Source organism: Rhinoraja longicauda, chromosome 23 (assembly GCF_053455715.1).
Source record: "Rhinoraja longicauda isolate Sanriku21f chromosome 23, sRhiLon1.1, whole genome shotgun sequence".
NCBI classification, from domain to species: Eukaryota; Metazoa; Chordata; class Chondrichthyes; order Rajiformes; family Arhynchobatidae; genus Rhinoraja; species Rhinoraja longicauda.
The window spans coordinates 101,760-120,690 of NC_135975.1; the positions used below are offsets into that span (position 1 = coordinate 101,760).

Genomic DNA, 18,931 nt, shown 5'->3' on the forward strand with positions numbered 1-18,931 from the left:
GATCACTGACGCCAGCACCGGACACTGAGAATACTCAAGGCATCAACATTCGGGGCATCTGGACATGTCCTAAATGAGCACGGCACAGAGGGACATGAAATTCATGCAGGCAAATGCGATTAGTGCAGACAACCAGGATAGTCAGCATAGACAGACTGGGCCAAAGAGCCTGTTTCAATGCTGTCCGAATCTATGACTTGATGTTTCTAATCCCCTATTGTTTAACGGCCAGCATGAAGATGTTGGGCTGAAAGGCCTGTTTCTGTGCTGTTTGACTCTATGACTCTCATTCACTGCCCCTAACTCAGTACAGTACAAAACAAATAGTTATATAGTCAGACAATCAGAGCTAATGTCTCAGGTCAACAACTTTCTTCAGGACTGAAGGTATCACAAAATGCTGGAGTAACTCAGCAGGTCAGGCAGCATCTAGGAGAGAGGGAATGGGTGACGTTTCAGGTCGAGACCCTTCTTCAGAACTTCTTCAGGACTGAAGTAAATGTGTTTCTCCACAGACCCACGGAGCAATTCTAGCAGTTGTGTCAATTTCAGATTATCAGCCTTGTCACTATACTTTTTAATACAATTTTTTGGGAAGATTTATTTTATCTTACTGATTTACCTCTCACCAAACCTGTTTTCCCCCTAAGGGGAGCTGTTGGAAAACCTCCTGTTCCAAACGGATGTGTTACACAGGTATTGTGCAGGAGGCTGCATTCTAGTGGTCAGACTCATTCGATAAACGTCACGTACAAGACCCGAGGCATCTTTTGCACAAGGACTGATCTTGCTCACCTTGCACACAAACACCTCTCCTCTGTGAGCTGAGAGGAGAGGCGTGCTGGGCTGCAGATTGCCAGATCACAGAGGGATGAGGGCCTGAGTTCACATGAAAGACCTCTATACGCATCGCTTATTGGCAGCACAACAGTATGTCTACATCAAAGTATACGCTTCATGCTGATAGGAATAAACACCTGCCTGATGGCTGCATTTACACCATAGGCTTGAAAGACAGAATTAAAATCAAGGAAATGTTCATCTGTGAACAAGAAATCCAAACATTTCACAGAATGGATTTAGAGTAAATTCAGTTCCACTGCATAATAATTTGTACATTTCAATTGATTTCTCATGTTTCAAAATCAATACAGCATGGACCGAGAATACTTAATCTCTTTTCATATTGAAAACTCCCTTTCCAGTAATCAACCTTGCAATCTCTCCCTACACTCCTTCAGTCACAAGGAGTATATCTTTCCTTGGATGGAGATACCAGACCTACACACAATATTCCAGGTGCATTCTCACCAGCATTCAATATAATTGGAATATGTCACCTCTACTCTTTTACTCAAATGCTCTTGCAAAAAAAGGGCAACATATTTCCTCATAGTTTGTTAAGCCTGCATGTTATCTCATTGCTGAATGATTGACCATAGTATTCAGACGGTTACTCCCAGACCTGGGTGTGGTGGATTGGTTACCCGCCTCCACTAACAGTGCAATGTGCCTGATGGCAGATTTTGTGTCTTAATTTTTCACAAAGCAAGTTCACAACATTTGTGGATTAAAATTACTGGGATGTTTTATCTTGAATGCAAAGCAATTGATGTCTTTGGTCCTCGCACAAGAAACCAAGAAGGACACGAAAAACCAGAACCTGCTCCACCAATCAATATGTGTCGTAAAATAACTGCAGATGCTGGTACAGATCGATTGTGATCATATTGATTGGTGGTATCAACAAAATGCTGGCATAACTCAGCAGGTCAGGCAGCATCTCAGGACAGAAGGAATGGGTTAGGGTTAGGGTTAGTCTGAAGAAGGGTCTCGACCCGAAACATCACCCATTCCTTCTCTCCTGAGATGCTGCCTGACCTGCTGAGTTACTCTAGCATTTTGTGATACCACCAATCAATATGATCACAATCGATCTTTATTGGCCTCAACTCCACTTCTGTGCCAGTTCCACATAATCTTTAATTCCTCATTCTTTAAAATATTAATTTCTACCTTAAATACATCAAATGATTGGTCCTCCCTCAGGCGATTCACCACCATCTTCAGAGAACCAGCATCCGCAGTTCCTTCTTACTCACACCACCTACAGAGGTCATTTCTATGCATTTCAGTTTTAAATGATTTACCCCTAATGTCCAAGGTTTGTTCCCTTGTTCATGACTCTCCCACTGGTGAAAACATCCGCACATCCACTCTGTCAAGCTCCACTACATCTACAGTTTCCCCTTGTTCACTCACCGGTCACATCCTCAGAGCATTGGTTCAAATTTATAAACATGACTAGACCAAGTGGACCCGTAGGGCCCGAACCACTCCTGCATTGGTGCAGCACCCACTCCTCCCCCCTCCCCTCTCAGCCCCCCTCCCAGCCCCCTCCCCCCTCCTCCCCTTCCCCCCCTCCCCCCCTCCACCCCCTCCCCTCCCCTCTCTCCTCCCTCTCCCCTCCACCCCTCCCCCCCACCCCCCTCCCCCCTCTACCCTCCCAACCCCTCCCTTCCCCTCTACCCTCCCTCCCACTCCCCTCACCTCCCACTCCCCTCCCTCCACCCCCCTCCCCCTCCCCCTCCCTCCCTCCCCTCCCCTCCTTTCCTTCCCCTCACTCCCTCCCCCCCACTCCCTCCCCTCCCTCTCCCCTCCTTCCCCTCCCTTCCCTCCCCCCTCTCCGCTCCCCTCCCCCTCCCTCCCCTCCCCTCCCCTCCCCTCCCCTCCCTCTCCCCTTCCCCTCCCCCTACCCTCCCTCTCATCCCTCCCCTCCGTCCCCTCCATCCCCTCCCTCTCCCCTCCCCTCCCTCCATCCCCCCTCCCCACCCTCCATCCTCCCTCCCCCTCCCCCTCCCCTCCCTCCATCCCCTCCCCCCCTCCCCCTCCCCTCCCTCTCCCCGCCCCCTCCAACACTTTATATTCTGTGATCAGGATTTTTACCAGCTCCTCTCTGAAATTAGCCTAATTGCAGTTGAGAATAGATGTTTAAATTTGTCCTACCTGCCTTTGTTCTGTCCTTCAAGTCCAAATGCTGGAGTTTCTCTGAATCAGAAAGCATGTTGAAACCCCTGAAGAAAAAATAAATTTTTTAGATGATGTTAAGTGAGCATGTTTTAGTTTCATCGTGACTATAATGTGAGCAGTGTTTAATGGCATTAGAATATTGCAGTCAACTCCCACTCGTGAAACTCAATGAATTAGCAATAGGTAAAACAGAAATTAATGAGTCAATTTCAAAAGCGAAACCTGTGTGTGTGTTAAGTTGGTGCATCTGCCCTTTCTCAATATAGAAGCTCAGGAACCTCAAGGAGAACCCAACAGCAACTTATCTCTACCTACCTCGACTCCATCCTATCCCCCATGGTTAAATCCCTCCCCACCTACGTCCAAGACACCTCACACGCTCTCCATCTCCTCGATAACTTCCGGTTCCCAGGCCCCCACTCCCTCATCTTCACCATGGATGTCCAGTCACTCTACACTTCCATCCCCCACAAGGATGGTCTCGAAGCCCTCCGTTTCTTCCTCGACCGTAGAACCAGCCAATCCCCATCGACCAACACTCTCCTCCGCCTAGCAGAGCTGGTTCTTACCCTCAACAATTCTCCTTTGACTCCTCCCACTTCCTCCAAACCAGAGGCGTAGCTATGGGCACTCGCATGGGCCCTAGCTACGCCTGCCTCTTTGTCGGGTACGTCGAACAATCCCTGTTCCAGACGTACACTGGCCCCATCCCCGAACTCTACCTCCGCTACATCGATGACTGCATTGGTGCTACCTCTTGCACCCATGCAGAACTCACTGACTTCATACACTTCACCTCCAATTTCCATCCTGCCCTTAAATATACCTGGACTATCTCTGACATCTCCCTCCCGTTTCTGGACCTCACCGTCTCCATCACAGGAGACAGACTAGTGACGGACATTTACTATAAACCCACTGACTCGCACAACTATCTGGACTACACTTCTTCCCCCCCGGTCCCCTGCAAAAAGTCTATCCCCTACTCCCAATTCCTCCGTCTACGCCGCATCTGCGCCCGGGATGAGGTGTTTCACACTAGGGCTTCCGAGATGTCCTCGTTCTTCAGGAAACGGGGCTTCCCCTCCTCCATTATAGATGAGGCTCTCACTAGGGTCTCTTCTACATCCCGCAGCTCCACTCTTGCTCCCCCTCCCCCCACTCGCAACAAGGACAGCATCCTCCTCGTTCTCACCTTCCACCCCACCAGCCAGCGGATCCAACATATCATCCACCAACATTTCCATCACCTACAACAGGACCCCACCACTGGCCATATCTTCCCATCCCCTCCCCTCTCTGTGTTCCACAGAGACCGTTCCCTCCATAACTCCCTGGTCCACTCGTCCCTTCCTATCCAAACCACCCCAACCCCGGGCACTTTCCCCTACAACCGCACGAGATGCAACACCTGTTCATTTACCTCCCCCCTCAACTCCATCCAAGGACCCAAACAGTCTTTCCAGGTGAGACAAAGGTTCACCTGCACCTCCTCCAACCTCATCTATTGCATCCGCTGCTCTAGATGTCAACTCATTTACATCGGCGAAACCAAGCGCAGGCTCGGCGATCGCTTCGCTGAACACCTGCGCTCGGTCCGCATTGACAAAACTGATCTCCCGGTGGCCGAGCACTTCAACTCCCCCTCCCATTCCCAGTCTGACCTTTCTGTCATGGGCCTCCTCCAGTGCCATAGTGAGGCCCACCGGAAATTGGAGGAACAGCACCTCATATTTCGCCTGGGCAGTTTGCAGCCCAGTGGTATGAACGTCGACTTCTCCAACTTTAGATTGTCCCTCCCTTCCCCTCCCCCTTCCTAGATCTCCCTCTATCTTCCTGTCTCTACTTATATCCTTCCTTTGTCCCGCCCCCCTGACATCAGTCTGAAGAAGGGTCTCGACTCGAAACGTCACCCATTCCTTCTCTCCCGAGATGCTGCCTGACCTGCTGAGTTACTCCAGCATTTTGTGAATAAACCAACAGTAACGTTGTTCTGCTCAGAGCTCAGATACATTGTCATTCACGTTGTTGCCTAGCGTGAGACTTGATAGATGAAACGTGGTAGCTGAAAGAACAATTTAATGGGTAGGACAAACCAGAAGAATAATTCCAGCCTCATGGGGCAAGTTTTAGAATCATGAATAGCTGGTCTGATGATCCAGCAACTCCTCCTGGTTATGTGAATGTCTCATGCACATCTGACTCACTCCAATTCAGAAACAGCATGCCTTGTTTACCAGTGAATGCATTCCATTTCACTGAAAGATAGGGCCAAGGAGAGCTTCTAAAAGCAAAATAAAATGCTCCTCCTGCTAGGAGGACTTAAACTGAGCTTCCCAGAAAAGAGGAAATCCTGGAAAGTTGTGCAAGACAAGCTCAGTATTAGGGATCATGGTCACCCTGACGAAATCCCAGGAAACCAGTCTTGTTGTAAACACACCTTGTTTCAATGGAAGACTTCAGAACAATACCCCGATCAGCAACACCATCTTTTAGATTATCTAATTGTTTGAACAAGAAAGAACAAAACTTTCCGTATGACTGTGTCGTGGCAGATACTGATGGTTGTCGGGCTGAACATCCATTAATCTGTTATCTGCATCTGTATGGCCTCAAAACACCAACAAGAATATCAATGCTGAAAATCTCAAGGACGGCAAAGAGATCTCTCCTTGTCCACACTGTAGCCTTAGTAACAGCCTGTGCCTGCCTTCAGGAATTCATCGCCACCTCACATTCACTAAGTGATGGCAAGCTGCAGTTTCTTCAAAAAATAATCTTTCTTGTTGGAATAATTCACTTCACTGCAGTGGAGTTAATCATCAGGACTAATAGAAATTGTTAAGTATATGGTCTTGAAACATGGTTAGGCTGACCGCTGTACACAAGGTGCTTGTTCTTGCACATTCTACGTCATCAACCCCCACCATTTCTACCATTCGCCTTTGCATGCAGAGGATCTTTACTGTGCCTAACCTAACAACCCACATGTCTTCGGGACAAACAGCACCCAATGTCTTCTTTGGTACATCTTTCTTTCAGTTTTTGTCAGAGTAAGAGAAAAAAATGATTTCAATGACATTCATTTGCTTTGAAGCCTTCTTTGACACTCAGTAGATGCAAGTTTTATAAAGGAAAGTGTTTGATACAAACTTTATTGTGAAGATTTAGGCCTGACAGGAGAAATATTACAGTTTGAGGAGAACTGTAATTTGTTCTCATCCAAGGATTAGCTGAACTAAGAAGATTTCATGGCATTGCATTAAATATCTGATTTCTAGTGCAAATAACAGATCCATGTGTGGAAGGGTAATATACCACAGTAACTGTAATATGATGTAAAATAAAAGTCATGGAGTTTGAATGGTAAACAGCAAGGTGGTGAAAAACTCACAGTCTTACACATATTTCAGCTTCCCGAGAGGGGACACCAACGACGGACTGCACTTCCTCATAGGTTCTCCCAGTCAGAGGGATTCCATTCCACTCAAGAACTTGCATTCCTACCAAACAAAGCACACAGAATTACACTGTGAAAGAGCCCTCCCTACCTATGGATATCACTCAATCCTTTTAACTCTAAAGAAATAGCTAGCTTCAATTACCTCTCCTGTCAGTAAATATGTTTCCCAATCTCTGACGTTAAACATTTGAACACATGCTCAGATAAATAAATATGTTGCTCCTGTTTCTGTTTACTGCAACTAATATGATCTGTTGAAATGGAAATGAATGATGTTGAAAACTACCCTTTTAAAATATTGCATCATATAAATAGCAAAAGCAAAGGCTTGAAAATTGTGTTATTAATTTTTAAACACTTAAATAGTTTAAAAGCTATTTCACAGCAAACATAGGGAAAGTTTTAAAAACATGCATTTAAATACAATTACTATTTTTTAATAGTAATTTTACTCATAAAATCACACACATTTCAAATATCTCAGCAAATGAAGAAAAAGAGAAAGCAGTAGAGTGAAAAGAAAACTGATGTTTCAACTTACACTTACAGTAATGTTAGCGAGTCAATATAAAGGGTTGATAAATATGGCCAAAAACTCTGAGTGCTGCACAAAATAAATGGCAAAATAAAAAGGACAATAAGCATGCATTTCCAAAGACGACTATCATTGCTGCACTGATATCTTGCTTTTTCTTTATTTCCTAAATACAATTGTTCACTAGCATTACACGTGAGATAATATCACAAATCTTTAAAAACGAGACCATTTGTGAATCTCTTAGAAACTGAGGACCTTAGGATGTGCACTGCAGGTTCCTACTATAAGTATATTTCTATTTTTCTTTTGCAATAATTGTTGCATATTAGCTTCACCACATTAATATTTCCAGAGCTTCTCTTCATCTGTGGTACTTTCGTTCAGCCACAAGGTGTGGACAACATAGGCAAGACCAGTATTTACCATCCCTCTCCAATTTGGTGATGACGTGACTTCTTGGTTGACTTGCGAGAATATTTCAGAGTGTAGTTCGGAATAATTCTCAATGAAGTGGGTCTGGAATCACATGTAGACCAGACGGACCCAGTTGGTTTGTACCAGAATCCATCACATAAACTAGATTTTGTTTTAAAAAATCAGTTTACTCCAAAGATTTAAACTCAGACTGTTAGTTGACACCTGGATTATGAGTCCAAACATTTGACAACAATGCCAGTATTTCCACCCGATTTATACAGCCTCACACATTGTATATGGCTTCATCGTTCAACTTTCCAATGTCACGAGGTTCTTTCTCATGATTCACAATATCCAATTCCATTCACAAAATTTAGCTAATGCTAAAATTCTGCCTGTTGCAGAAAGACCTAGAAGTGATACTAATACATATTATTCATGTCAAATGAGTTAGGAATATCTCCAAAAGTCTAATTACCAACCCTTGTCATTGAATAGTTTTACCATCACCACCTCTGTCACTGTCAACAGCTTGCAGTCTGAAGAAGGGACCCTACCCAAAATCATGTCTGCCCATTCCCTCCACAGAACCTGCCTGACCCACTGAGTTCTTCCAGCAATTTGTTTTTTACTCAAGCTCCAGCATCTGTAGTTCTTGCTTCTCCAATTTGTAGTGCACTGTTGAACAGAAACTACATTCAAGAAGCTTGGCATAATGCTGGATAAAACAGCCTGATCGATAGGCACACAATTGACAAAGCATTAACTTCCTCCAAGACCAACAAATCATGGCTGAATGAATTCCATTTATAAATTTTTCTGCAGTAACTGCCAAGGTTTCTTCAACATACAGACCAAACCGAAGACTGGGACAGACCATGGCACATAATTACACCTCCACAAAATATATTACCATTCCTTCATTGTCTCTGAATCTAAATACTGGAACTCCTCAGCTTACACACTTTGGAAGCACCTTTATCATACACAAGGAAGCAGTTCACTGCCCTAGTTCCCGATTGGAGAGAAGATCAGAGATTGGTAATAAATGCTGGTATATCTCTCAGGCCCACATGCCAGCAATGAACGCAGTAAAAATATCTCTGTTATCTCACATTGATTTTCCTACAAATTGACATTATTCATCACATTGACCGCCAGCACTGACTGCCCGGGACATTGATCACCGGGGACATTGATCACCGGGGACATTGATCACCAGGGACATTGATCACCGGGGACATTGACCAGCGGGGACATTGATGCACCTGAAGCCACTCTTGCAACTTCTGCTCCTTGGTGGTGGAAGTGGAACACAGCTCTCATTAGTTACTGAATCAGAATATCTGAAGCAGACAGTAGATTTCCTTGAAAATCTACAACTTAAAGATTGATTGAGCAGAATTGAACTTCAGTTTCGTGTCATGGGGTTATTTATATCCGATATGAATAAATAATGTATCCAAGAAAGATTCTAACGCTCGACTGGAATTACAAAAGTACCTTGAAATTACATAATTGAAGATTTACTATAATAGAACAAGAATCTACCAATGATGTGAATTCTAAATCTCTACATGACTTTTCAATAATTTTGACATAGAACGTAGCATACGGAACAGCATAGCATAGAACAGGCCATTCAGCCCACAAGGTTCATGCCGACCATGATGCCAAGACCAGTTCTTGTCTGTCTACACATCATCCATTCTCTGCATATCCATGTGCCTATCTAAAACATAACACACACAGTCCGTGGGGCTGGGGCAGGCCCTGCAACCGCAGGAGATGTGACACCTGTCCCTCACCTTCTCCCCGCCTCCATCCAGGGACCGTAGCAGTCCTTTCAGGTGAGACAGAGGTTCACGTGAATCTCCTCTGACCTCATCTATGAAATGGCCTCCTGTACATTTGCAAGACCAAGTGTAGAGTCGGCGACTGTTTTGCCAAACACTTGCACATGTTCTGCCAAAGCCTTCTGGTTGCTAAACATTGTAACTTCTCTTCCCATTGTCACACTGACGTTTCTTCAGGGGTCTCCTCCAGTGCTAGAGTGTGGCCACACACAAACTGGAAGAACAGCACTTCACATCTGCCTGGCATGAGCCAATTATGGGAAAATTGAATTCTCCAATTTTAGGAACTACAAGCTCCCCCATTGTTTCTCCCCCCCCCCCCCCTCTGCTTCTTTCCCTCCCTCTCTCCCCCGTATCCTACTGGACTCACACCTATTACTCCTTCCACCTATATTCCTTCCTCTAGCTTCATAATTCACCACTCTTGAATCCTTTTGTCTCACACCCGCTGTTGTTTCATTTCAATCCTTTGTCCAACCATCTCCTATCAAATACACACCTCACCTGGATCAACTTGTAATCTTCCAGGCTTTGTCCTGCCCTTCCTCTCTTCCAGTTTTCACGCACCCCCCCCACCCCATATGAAGAAGTGCCCCGACCCAAAACGGCACCTATCCATGTTCTCCAGAGATTCTGCCTGACCCATTAAGTTACTCCAGCACTTCGTTCTTTTTTTGAAACTAGATATCAGGGATGTCTCAGCAAAGGAAAATCAATAAATGGGTCTGACACGGATCAAACGGGGATTTACTGGCTGTGCTGGGGAGAGTCCAGTTACCTTCTGTCAGCTTGCCTGTTTGCTCTGCAGGTCCTCCAGCAACAACCTTGGCAATGTAGGCACCAATTTCTCCGTTTTGTATCGGAATATCTTTCCCACCAATAATCTTGATTCCCAATCCATTTCCTGATTTAAATAAGGAAATAAATATCAACAATGGGAGTAATAAATATCTTGGATTATATTTGTCATTATACCTGTAATGAGTGGATGATCAGAATGGAACATACTGCAAACACATTTATTTCAATCATGCAATTCTTGACTTGCTAAGTTCTGAGTCAGGTTCCAGGATTCAGGACTGCAGTGAATAAAGGCTATTAAAAACCTGTCCTTTATGTGTGTGATGGATGATGGTAAATGGTTTATAGATATCTGAAAATGGCAACACATTTGGATAAGGTGGTGAAGAAGGTCTATGTCATGCTTGCCTTCATTGTCAATGTTATGTTGCTACTTTACAAACCCTAGTGAGGGCAATTTGGTGTTTTTTTTGCAGTTCTGGTTGTTACATCATGGGAAGGATGTGATTAAACTAGAGAGAGAGCAGAGGAGATTCAACAGGATGTTGTCTGCATTGGAGGGATTCAGTTATGGGCGAGATTGGATGGGCTGGGCTTGTTTTTCTTGAAGCAAATGAGGTGACATTAAAGAAGATTGTGAGAGGCATAGAATAGGTCACCCCATTCCAGGAATGATGTGGAGGCTTTGGAGATGGTGCAGAGGAAGTTCACCGCAATGTCGTCTGGATTGGAAATTAAGAATGCTTGGACAAACATCAGAGGCTGAAGGATAACCCAAAAATGATATTTAAAATAATGAGAGACATAGATGGGGTAGATAGTCAGTGAATGGAATAGGTTTAAGGTGAGAAGGGGAATGTTTAAAGGTGATTTGCGGGACTATTTTTAGAGACAGTGGGAAGTGCATGGAACACTAAGGTGATGGAAGCAGATATACTAGCAACGTTTAAGAGACATTTAGACAGACACATGAACAGGGTGTTAGGCAATAGAGGGATGTGGACCATGTGCATGCAGGTGGGATTAGTTTGGTATCAAGGTTAGCATTGTCATGTCTGAAGGGCCTGTTCCGTGTTTAAGGATTTATGTTCCAGATACTGTGTTCTATGTGTGAATCTAAATACATTTTATCCTCAGGGATGTTGAAACGTCAGAGATCAATAGAAACATTACAGCCTTGGATCCTGGGACTTCCATTCCTGCAACAGGAATTCCGAGATGGACATTCCCCCAGGAGAATGATCCAGGTGCTTTATCATTTCACTAGAGAGGTCAAAAGTCCCAGATATTTCTGATCAAGCCATGCACTAAAGAAACATCCAACATCATCATGGTCCTCAAAGGCCTTGGCTGATGCATAGATTTTATTCTGAATGTCAGGGTTTGTTTGTTTGCCAGGGTCAGGAACAACAGTGACTTAAAATTAAAATGATGATAATTTTGCAGGCAATAAGAGCAGGATGTTTAAAATGTGGGACGGTGCATCACAAAAGGCACACATTAAAAGCTATAAAGCCTTTTCCAACTCAGGGATGTGTTCAAAATCCTTGCAATGAAACCTCAGATTACTATTAGTGTAGATATTATATCAAATGATTCATTTTGATTCAAAATAAGTGCTTTCAACATGCCAGGAAGGCCTGGGTAACGCTGGCATTGTAACACCTCTCAGTTCTATGATTCATGTTCTCATCAGCTTTGAATTTAGTTGTATTCCACCACGAGGTCCAGTGAAGGAACAGTCCAAATGAGAAAGCCTGAGTATGTTTTATTGTAGCAAGATTTCAATAAAAAAGGCAATCCCATGATTGGGGATGTTTCATCAGAAGACATGCCTTTTGAAATTGATTTAAACATAATGTGCATCCCAGAGTGAATGGGATCAATTGGACAAATCTGATGGGTTTCCAAATTTCAAGTAAAATGTTAAATACCAGTATTTTTCAGTTCGATCAAATTATTGTTTCCAGACTATTCTGTGGCAATAAGACACAGTACATAGAATATGGACATGGAACAGAACAGCACAGGAACAGGCACTTTGTTCCATAATGTTCATGCTGACCATTAGCCAAGTTAAACCTATCTCCTCTGCTTGCACGTGATCCATATCCCTCCATGGGGTAATCTGCTTCACCCCAATGTTGTACTTTGCCCCGAGATCCAGTCGTACCCTTATTCATAACTGTGATTACTGTTCCCAAAAATGATCTACTGAAACACCAGTTACCTGCCCAAGCTCATTTTCAAAAACCGATAAAAGAATTTTCACTTGAATTCCTTCCCCAAAATCCACAACACCAATGCACTGAAGATGGGTGCAAAATCAGACTAAAATAAATATTCCAAATTCCCCAATTTTTATAGCTCTGACAAATGACCGGCGTGATTAACTTGATGCCATAAAGATCTGCAAATGGTCACTGCACAAATTGTGAACATACATTAAAATGTCTAATTTCAAATACTCACAATCATAGAACAGCGCAGGAGGCCATTCAGCCCATCATGTTTGCACCAGCTGCCCACCAGACCATCGCACTGGTCCCTTCACCCTGTATGTTTCTAACCCTCCTTGAACTCCACAGTGGAACCTACATCCACCACATCTACACGCAGTGCAATCCACATTCCAATAACACTCTGCATAAATGTCCTTCCACACAATGCCATTAATTCTCTTTAGTTTACTTTATAACTAAGACATCTAGGCCTCCACTCAAAATCCACCCACTCTTCATTCAATGTTTGGGCCACTCATCAGTTTATGCATTTCCTTCTAATCATCCATCATCCTCCCCTTTTCAAGGTTACCTTTTTAAATGCAGTCCCACATGCCCAGAACCATTTGTTATTTCCTCTGGACCCTCTCAAGTACATCCACATCTTTCCTATAATGAGTCTTAATCTTCAGGCACAGTAATTAGATTACACATCGAAAGCTGATCTCACTAGAAAAATCTTCAAACATTAAGCACATTATAACTTTACCTACATGTTATTGATGTGCATGAGATTTATAGTTGAATAAACTTAGACACAAGCAGAACATTAACACAGATACAGTCAGGCCAATGCAATCACATCATTTATTGTGATCAGATGTTTTATCTGAAGATGCCAGACCTAATGCAGCAATAAATGATCAGAGCAGATTGGGACAGGATTGGCATCAACGGACACACTGAATGAGGATGGTCTGAGGCGTTCAGGACCTAATGCTTTTACCTGAGATTGTCTGGTCCTTTACATCCCTTTGAACCTTGACCCGAGAGTGGGGGAAGTTGTACTGAACAGGCTTCCCACTAATCTGCAGATTAAAATTTGGAGAATTATGTTTTAACATATTTTTCTTTCAATAGCAAAAGTAATATTTTGAAGAAAGATTGGCAGTAACCTTCAGAACACATTCAATTCTCCAAGCAAGGTCACTTCAGCACCTGACTGATTTCAATCAGGACCATCCTGGGAGATCTACAAGTATACAAGGAGCAAAAGGGTGACTAGGACAGGATGTCCCTTTAAGGACCCCCCTTAAATATGCAGGTAGGAAACTTAAATGAATACTTCTCATTTGTACTTCCTCTATTGAAGCTCATAGAAGCAAGGGAATGCAAGAATAGTACTGTCCTGCAACACATTCACATTACAAAACAGTAGTTGCTGGTGGTCAGAAGGTTACAAGTCCCTGGCCAAGTGTATCTTAGGACATTGTGGGATGCCAGGGAAGAAATTGCTGGGGCACTGGCAGAGATATTTGTATCATTGATAGCCAAAGGTGGGACAGAACTAGGTGGCTACTGTGTATTTATTTAAGAAGGACTGCAAGGACACGCCTGGGAACTTAAACAAAGGTAGAGGATTCACAGTAAATGGCAGGGCCTTGGAGAGCATTGTAGAAGAGAGAAACAGGGTGCAAGTACATAATTCCTGAAAGTGGTGACACATGTAGACAAGGCATTTGGTATTCTTGTCTTCATTGGTCAGAGCATAGAGCACACAAGTTGGGTGGTCGGCTATACGGTGGCGAGACTGCACTTGTGTACAGTTCTGGTCATTTGATTATGGGATGGATGTGATTCAGCTGGGAAGGGTGTAGAAAAGATTTTCAAGGGCAGGATAGCATGAATCATGAGAGACTGGAATCTTAGCACATATCCCTGGCCATCCCACCAATCCCCCACTACACCCTCTAAATCAGCACAAAGCCAATTTTGTACCCAATTGGTTAGCTTACCCTGGATGCCTTGTGATCTAACTTTTTGGAACAACCTACCATAAGGGACCCTGTTAAAGGCCTTGCCAAAGTAAATGTAGATAATGCCCACCCCCACCGCCCTGTCCTCATCAACTCACTTGTTCAACTCTTCAAAAACATCAGTCAAATTCATGAGACTTGATTTCTCATACACAAAGCTACACTGACTATCCCTAATCTTGGTGGGAATCTCTATAAGTTGTGGTCTTCTCACAGAAGCAAGGTCTACCCACTACAAAGGGGGTGCATTGAAAATGCAACAGATTAGTTCCTGGTATGTCTGGTCTGTGGAATGTGGACAAATTTAATGGGTCAACTGAGAGTCAGAAATAAGATGCAGACCAGCCTCCATCTCTAACAATGAGAAGAATGAGGTGACAATGAAATACGAGACAATATCACCAACAACTTCTCATAGACCACCCATATTAAAGGAACAACCAAGAAAGCACAGCAATGCCTCTACTTCCTTAGAAGGCTTAGGAAATTTAGCATGTCCCCACCAACACTCAGGAATAGATGCACCATAAAAAGCATTTTATCAGGATGCATCACAGCTTGGTTTGGGAACAGCTCCATCCAAGACCGCAAGAAATTGCAGAGAATTGTGGACGCAGCCCAGACCGTCACACAAACGTTGTCTCTGGAATTGATGCAGTGGCACATCGGTAGAGACACTGCCTCACAGCGCCAGGGACATGGGTTCAATCATGACTACAGGTGCTGTCTGTTTAAAATTTGTACTTTCTCCCTGTGACTGTATATTTGGTAATGAAAAAGACAGATAAATATAAAAATCAATTGAATAAATGGTTCCTTACTTCTGCAGACTGTGATTGGGATGGTCTTGAATGGGTTAATTTATCAGGAACTTTGCGATTTAGAGCAGCCGGTACATCTTCAAGACGAGATTCCCGTGGCTTGTCAAACCAATCTGTTTCTTCCCGACGAAGGTGGTATGCTTTGAAAATCAAAGTACTGTCAGTCTTTCAGGTATATAATAGGATCTTATGAGTGGTAGCAAATGACAGGAACAATGGCATTCACCCTGCTGGGGGTTTGCAGCATGCAAGCTTCTTAATATGTCCATGCACAATTACAACCTATGACACAAGACTACGGCAAGGTGCAAAACACAATCTGTAACAGATTGTAGATTAATAACTGGGTGCTAAAGGAATCCAGACCATCTAATGATGAAATTATCAGAAACTTTTCTGGATACTATAAATGTCATATAACTGTTTGTTAATTCTCACAAAGATTTTTTAAAGGATTGATTGTGGTTATTTATAAAAATATAAACTCAAAACAAAATGTAAAATAAGGAATATATTCTGGGGCTGATCGAATTTATTGTCAATTAATTACCAAAGTTTTGATGAAAAAAGTGGAATCTGGCCCAGGATCATAAATTCTGCCAGAGGTTCTGGGAAACATGCATTTCTTAATTCAAAACCAAAATATAATATTCTCTGTGGTAAACGGGCCAGTTAGCCCACTCCTGCTTATAATCAATGTCAATTTGTATTGTCATTGACTTGCCTAAATCATCAAAGGCGAGATTTTCACCCATTGATAGTGAATGCATGAGAAATCTAGCCTGAATCTTTTGAGGAAAATTATTTCACTGTGGGCTGATCCATAAAACCAGCTTAACACTGAGAAACTGTGTAAAGCAGGAATATAATTTGAATTGGGATTTGTACTTATCTTGCTTCAAGTCTCAACTGTTTCTAGTTGAAACTGGAAGCCCCATCACCACGGGTTCATATATTTTAGTTTCCTTTGGTATTTTCAGTAAACAAATCTTCCCAAGAACCAATGATCATGCCTGGTTTATGTATCATATAATATCACTCGAGGCCCTTCATTAGCTTGCAAACTCAGTTTAACAAAGCTGAAAGTCCAGCCAAATTATTCAACTCACAATTGATTGGAATGAGCTTAGTTTGGTTGGGTTCAGTTAACTGATTCAGTGCTGTGCAAAGCCCTGTTCGATATAAAGCAAGAGAAGGAAAAAGAAAAAAGAGCAGCATCAGAAGAGTGAGGTTCTTCAGGTAATCTTTTATTTCTACGTGTTGTAGGGAACCAAGTATTTTCACTGCAGTCAGAATGTTAAATTAGTCCGCATTTTATAACTAAATTCCGGTGAAGTCATTGTTTATATTCACTTCTTCAGGTGGTCGTTCGGGAAATGGAAGGGACAAACATCTACTAGTAACAGGTTCAAAATGCCCCAAACCTGTAACTGGAGTTGTTGTCAATGAGAAATGTATAAAACATTTTAACTTAATAAAGTAATTCTAAACCTGAGAAACAAACCTTGTCTCTTTCGATCATTCAGCAAAATCCCAGAACATTTTGGGACAGAATTTTATCTAGAGGTTATAACAATTGCCCCACTGTCAGCTGACCAAGGCTGTTCCCTAACTGAAGGCCACCCATCGTTGTCCTGTTAACCTTCCAGCTAAGCAAACATAACTTATCTGTGAGGTCATACGAACTTCTGCAATCCATTTATTTTACTTCTGGAGTGTAGCATGGAATTTTCAGCTTTCCCAAGCAGCCAATTACCAAATATAAAAGTAAATACTTTAAAAATCTATTGGCAGAATCTTGTCCTTGTGGGCCTGAGTAAGCTAAAGTTCAAGGTGGTCAACTCTAAACTCTTACATCATGTCTTTTTTTGCAATTTGTTAAAATTGAAAGAAATACAATAGAATCAGAAAGATAACGTCCCCATTTTTATCAATTTTATACATTTTTTAAAATTATCATTTCGGCAGTAGAGACAAATATTTCAAAATTAATGGAACAAATTTGTTTTTGGATCTACAGTAAATGAAAGTGAAAATGGATTAAATTGTAAAAAAAATGCTGACTGTCACATAAACAAAATAATAAATGGAACTTGCAAAAAAGCTAAGTACAAAATAATTGCAGATAAGGGCAGCAACATACACAGAGAGACATTGTCATAGACCCATCTCATCCATGCCGACCGATGCTCCAGTAATCTAGTCCCATTTGCCTGTCTTTGGCTCATACCTTCTCAGCCTTTCCTATCCATATACATTTCCAAATATCTTTTAAATGCTGTTACAGCTCCTTCGGTATACCTGCCACTCTCTGTGTCTGTCTCTCTGACTCCTATTAACTCTTTCCCTTCCCATCTTAACCTATGCCCCAGAGGACTTGATTCCCCTATCCTGGAAAAAATCACTATCTACGCTCCTCACAATTTTATACACCTCAATAAGAGTACCCTCAGTGTCTTGCATTCCAAATAATAAAATGTTAGTCTGCCCAATATTCCTAGAGCTCAGGGACTTGTGTCCTGGCAACGTCATTGTAAATCTTTTCTGCGTTGTTTCCAGCTTTGTGGCATATTTCCTTTAACAGGTTGTCCATAATGAACTCATCAGTACTCAATGCTCTAACTAATGAAGGTAAGTATACTAAAACCTTCATCCAGCTGTGATGCCACGTTTTGAGAACTATGTATTTGTACTCCTACAACCTTCACCTAGGCTCTTCGTTCACTGAGAAGGTCTAGCCCTGGTTTTACTTCCTTAAATGCAATACTTCACATTTATCTGAACTCCATTAGCCATTCCTCAGCCCAGTTGCCCAGCTGATCAAAATCTCACTGCAATCCTCAATAACCATCTTCACTGACTATAATACTACCTTTTTCAGTGTCATCCGCAAACCTACTAATCATGCCTGTGTATTCCCGTTCAAAATGGCAAACAGCAATGGGCCCAGCACCATCATTACTCACAAGCCTGCAGTCTGAAAAACAACCTTCCACTATCACTAATGCTTTCTACTATGAAACCAATTCTGTATCCAGTTAGCTAGCTCTCTCTGACTATGGGTGACATACAGTGCCTTCCATAATGTTTGGGACAAAGACCCATCGTTTATTTATTTGTCTCTGTACTCCACAATTTGAGATTTGTAATAGAAAAATTCACATGTGGTTAAAGTGGACATTGTCAGATTTTATTAAAGACCATTTTTATACATTTTGGTTTCACCATGTAGAAATTACAGCTGTGTTTATACATAGTCCCCCATTTCAGTGCACTGAGAAGCAATAATAAAACTGTTAGAGACATCAGCCAAACCTTAGGCTTACCAAAATCAACTGTTTGGAACATCATTAAGAAGAAAGAGTGCACTGGTGAGCTTACTAATCGCAAAGGGACTGGCAGGGCAAGGAAGACCTCCACGGCTGATGACAGAAGAATTCTCTCTATAATAAAGCAAAATCCCCAAACACCTGTCCGACAGATCAGAAACATTCTTCAGGAATCAGGAGTGGATGTCAATGACCACTGTCTGCAGAAGACTTCATGAATAGAAATACAGAGGCTACACTGCAAGATGCAAACCACTGGTTCGCTGCAAAAATAGGATGGCCAGGTTATAGTTTGCCAAGAAGTACTTAAAAGAGCAACCACAGTTCTGGAAAAAGGTCTTGAGGACAGATGAGATGAAGATTAACTTATATCAGAGTGATGGCAAGAGCAAAGTATGGAGGAGAGAAGGAACTGCCC

At 42.6% G+C, this 18,931-nt stretch overlaps 1 protein-coding gene across 9 annotated transcripts in view; it reads right to left on the reverse strand.

Moving 5' to 3' along the window:
• The window catches only part of LOC144604761 (protein piccolo-like), a 180,617-nt gene that overhangs the window by 66,941 nt on the left and 94,745 nt on the right, over positions 1–18,931 (reverse strand). For 8 of the 9 annotated variants that reach the window (XR_013548776.1, XM_078419394.1, XM_078419395.1 and 5 more), the window contains exons 8-13: positions 16,294–16,356; positions 15,185–15,324; positions 13,334–13,415; positions 10,083–10,208; positions 6,425–6,533; positions 3,007–3,074 (exon numbers count right to left, since the gene is read on the reverse strand). Coding sequence is in view for 8 of the 9 variants with exons in the window: in XM_078419394.1 (XP_078275520.1) it covers positions 3,007–3,074; positions 6,425–6,533; positions 10,083–10,208; positions 13,334–13,415; positions 15,185–15,324; positions 16,294–16,356 (588 nt within the window). In the remaining variant the exon portion in view is untranslated. The remainder of the gene's footprint in view (positions 1–3,006; positions 3,075–6,424; positions 6,534–10,082; positions 10,209–13,333; positions 13,416–15,184; positions 15,325–16,293; positions 16,357–18,931) is intronic. The other variant, XM_078419396.1, reaches the window with a different exon arrangement.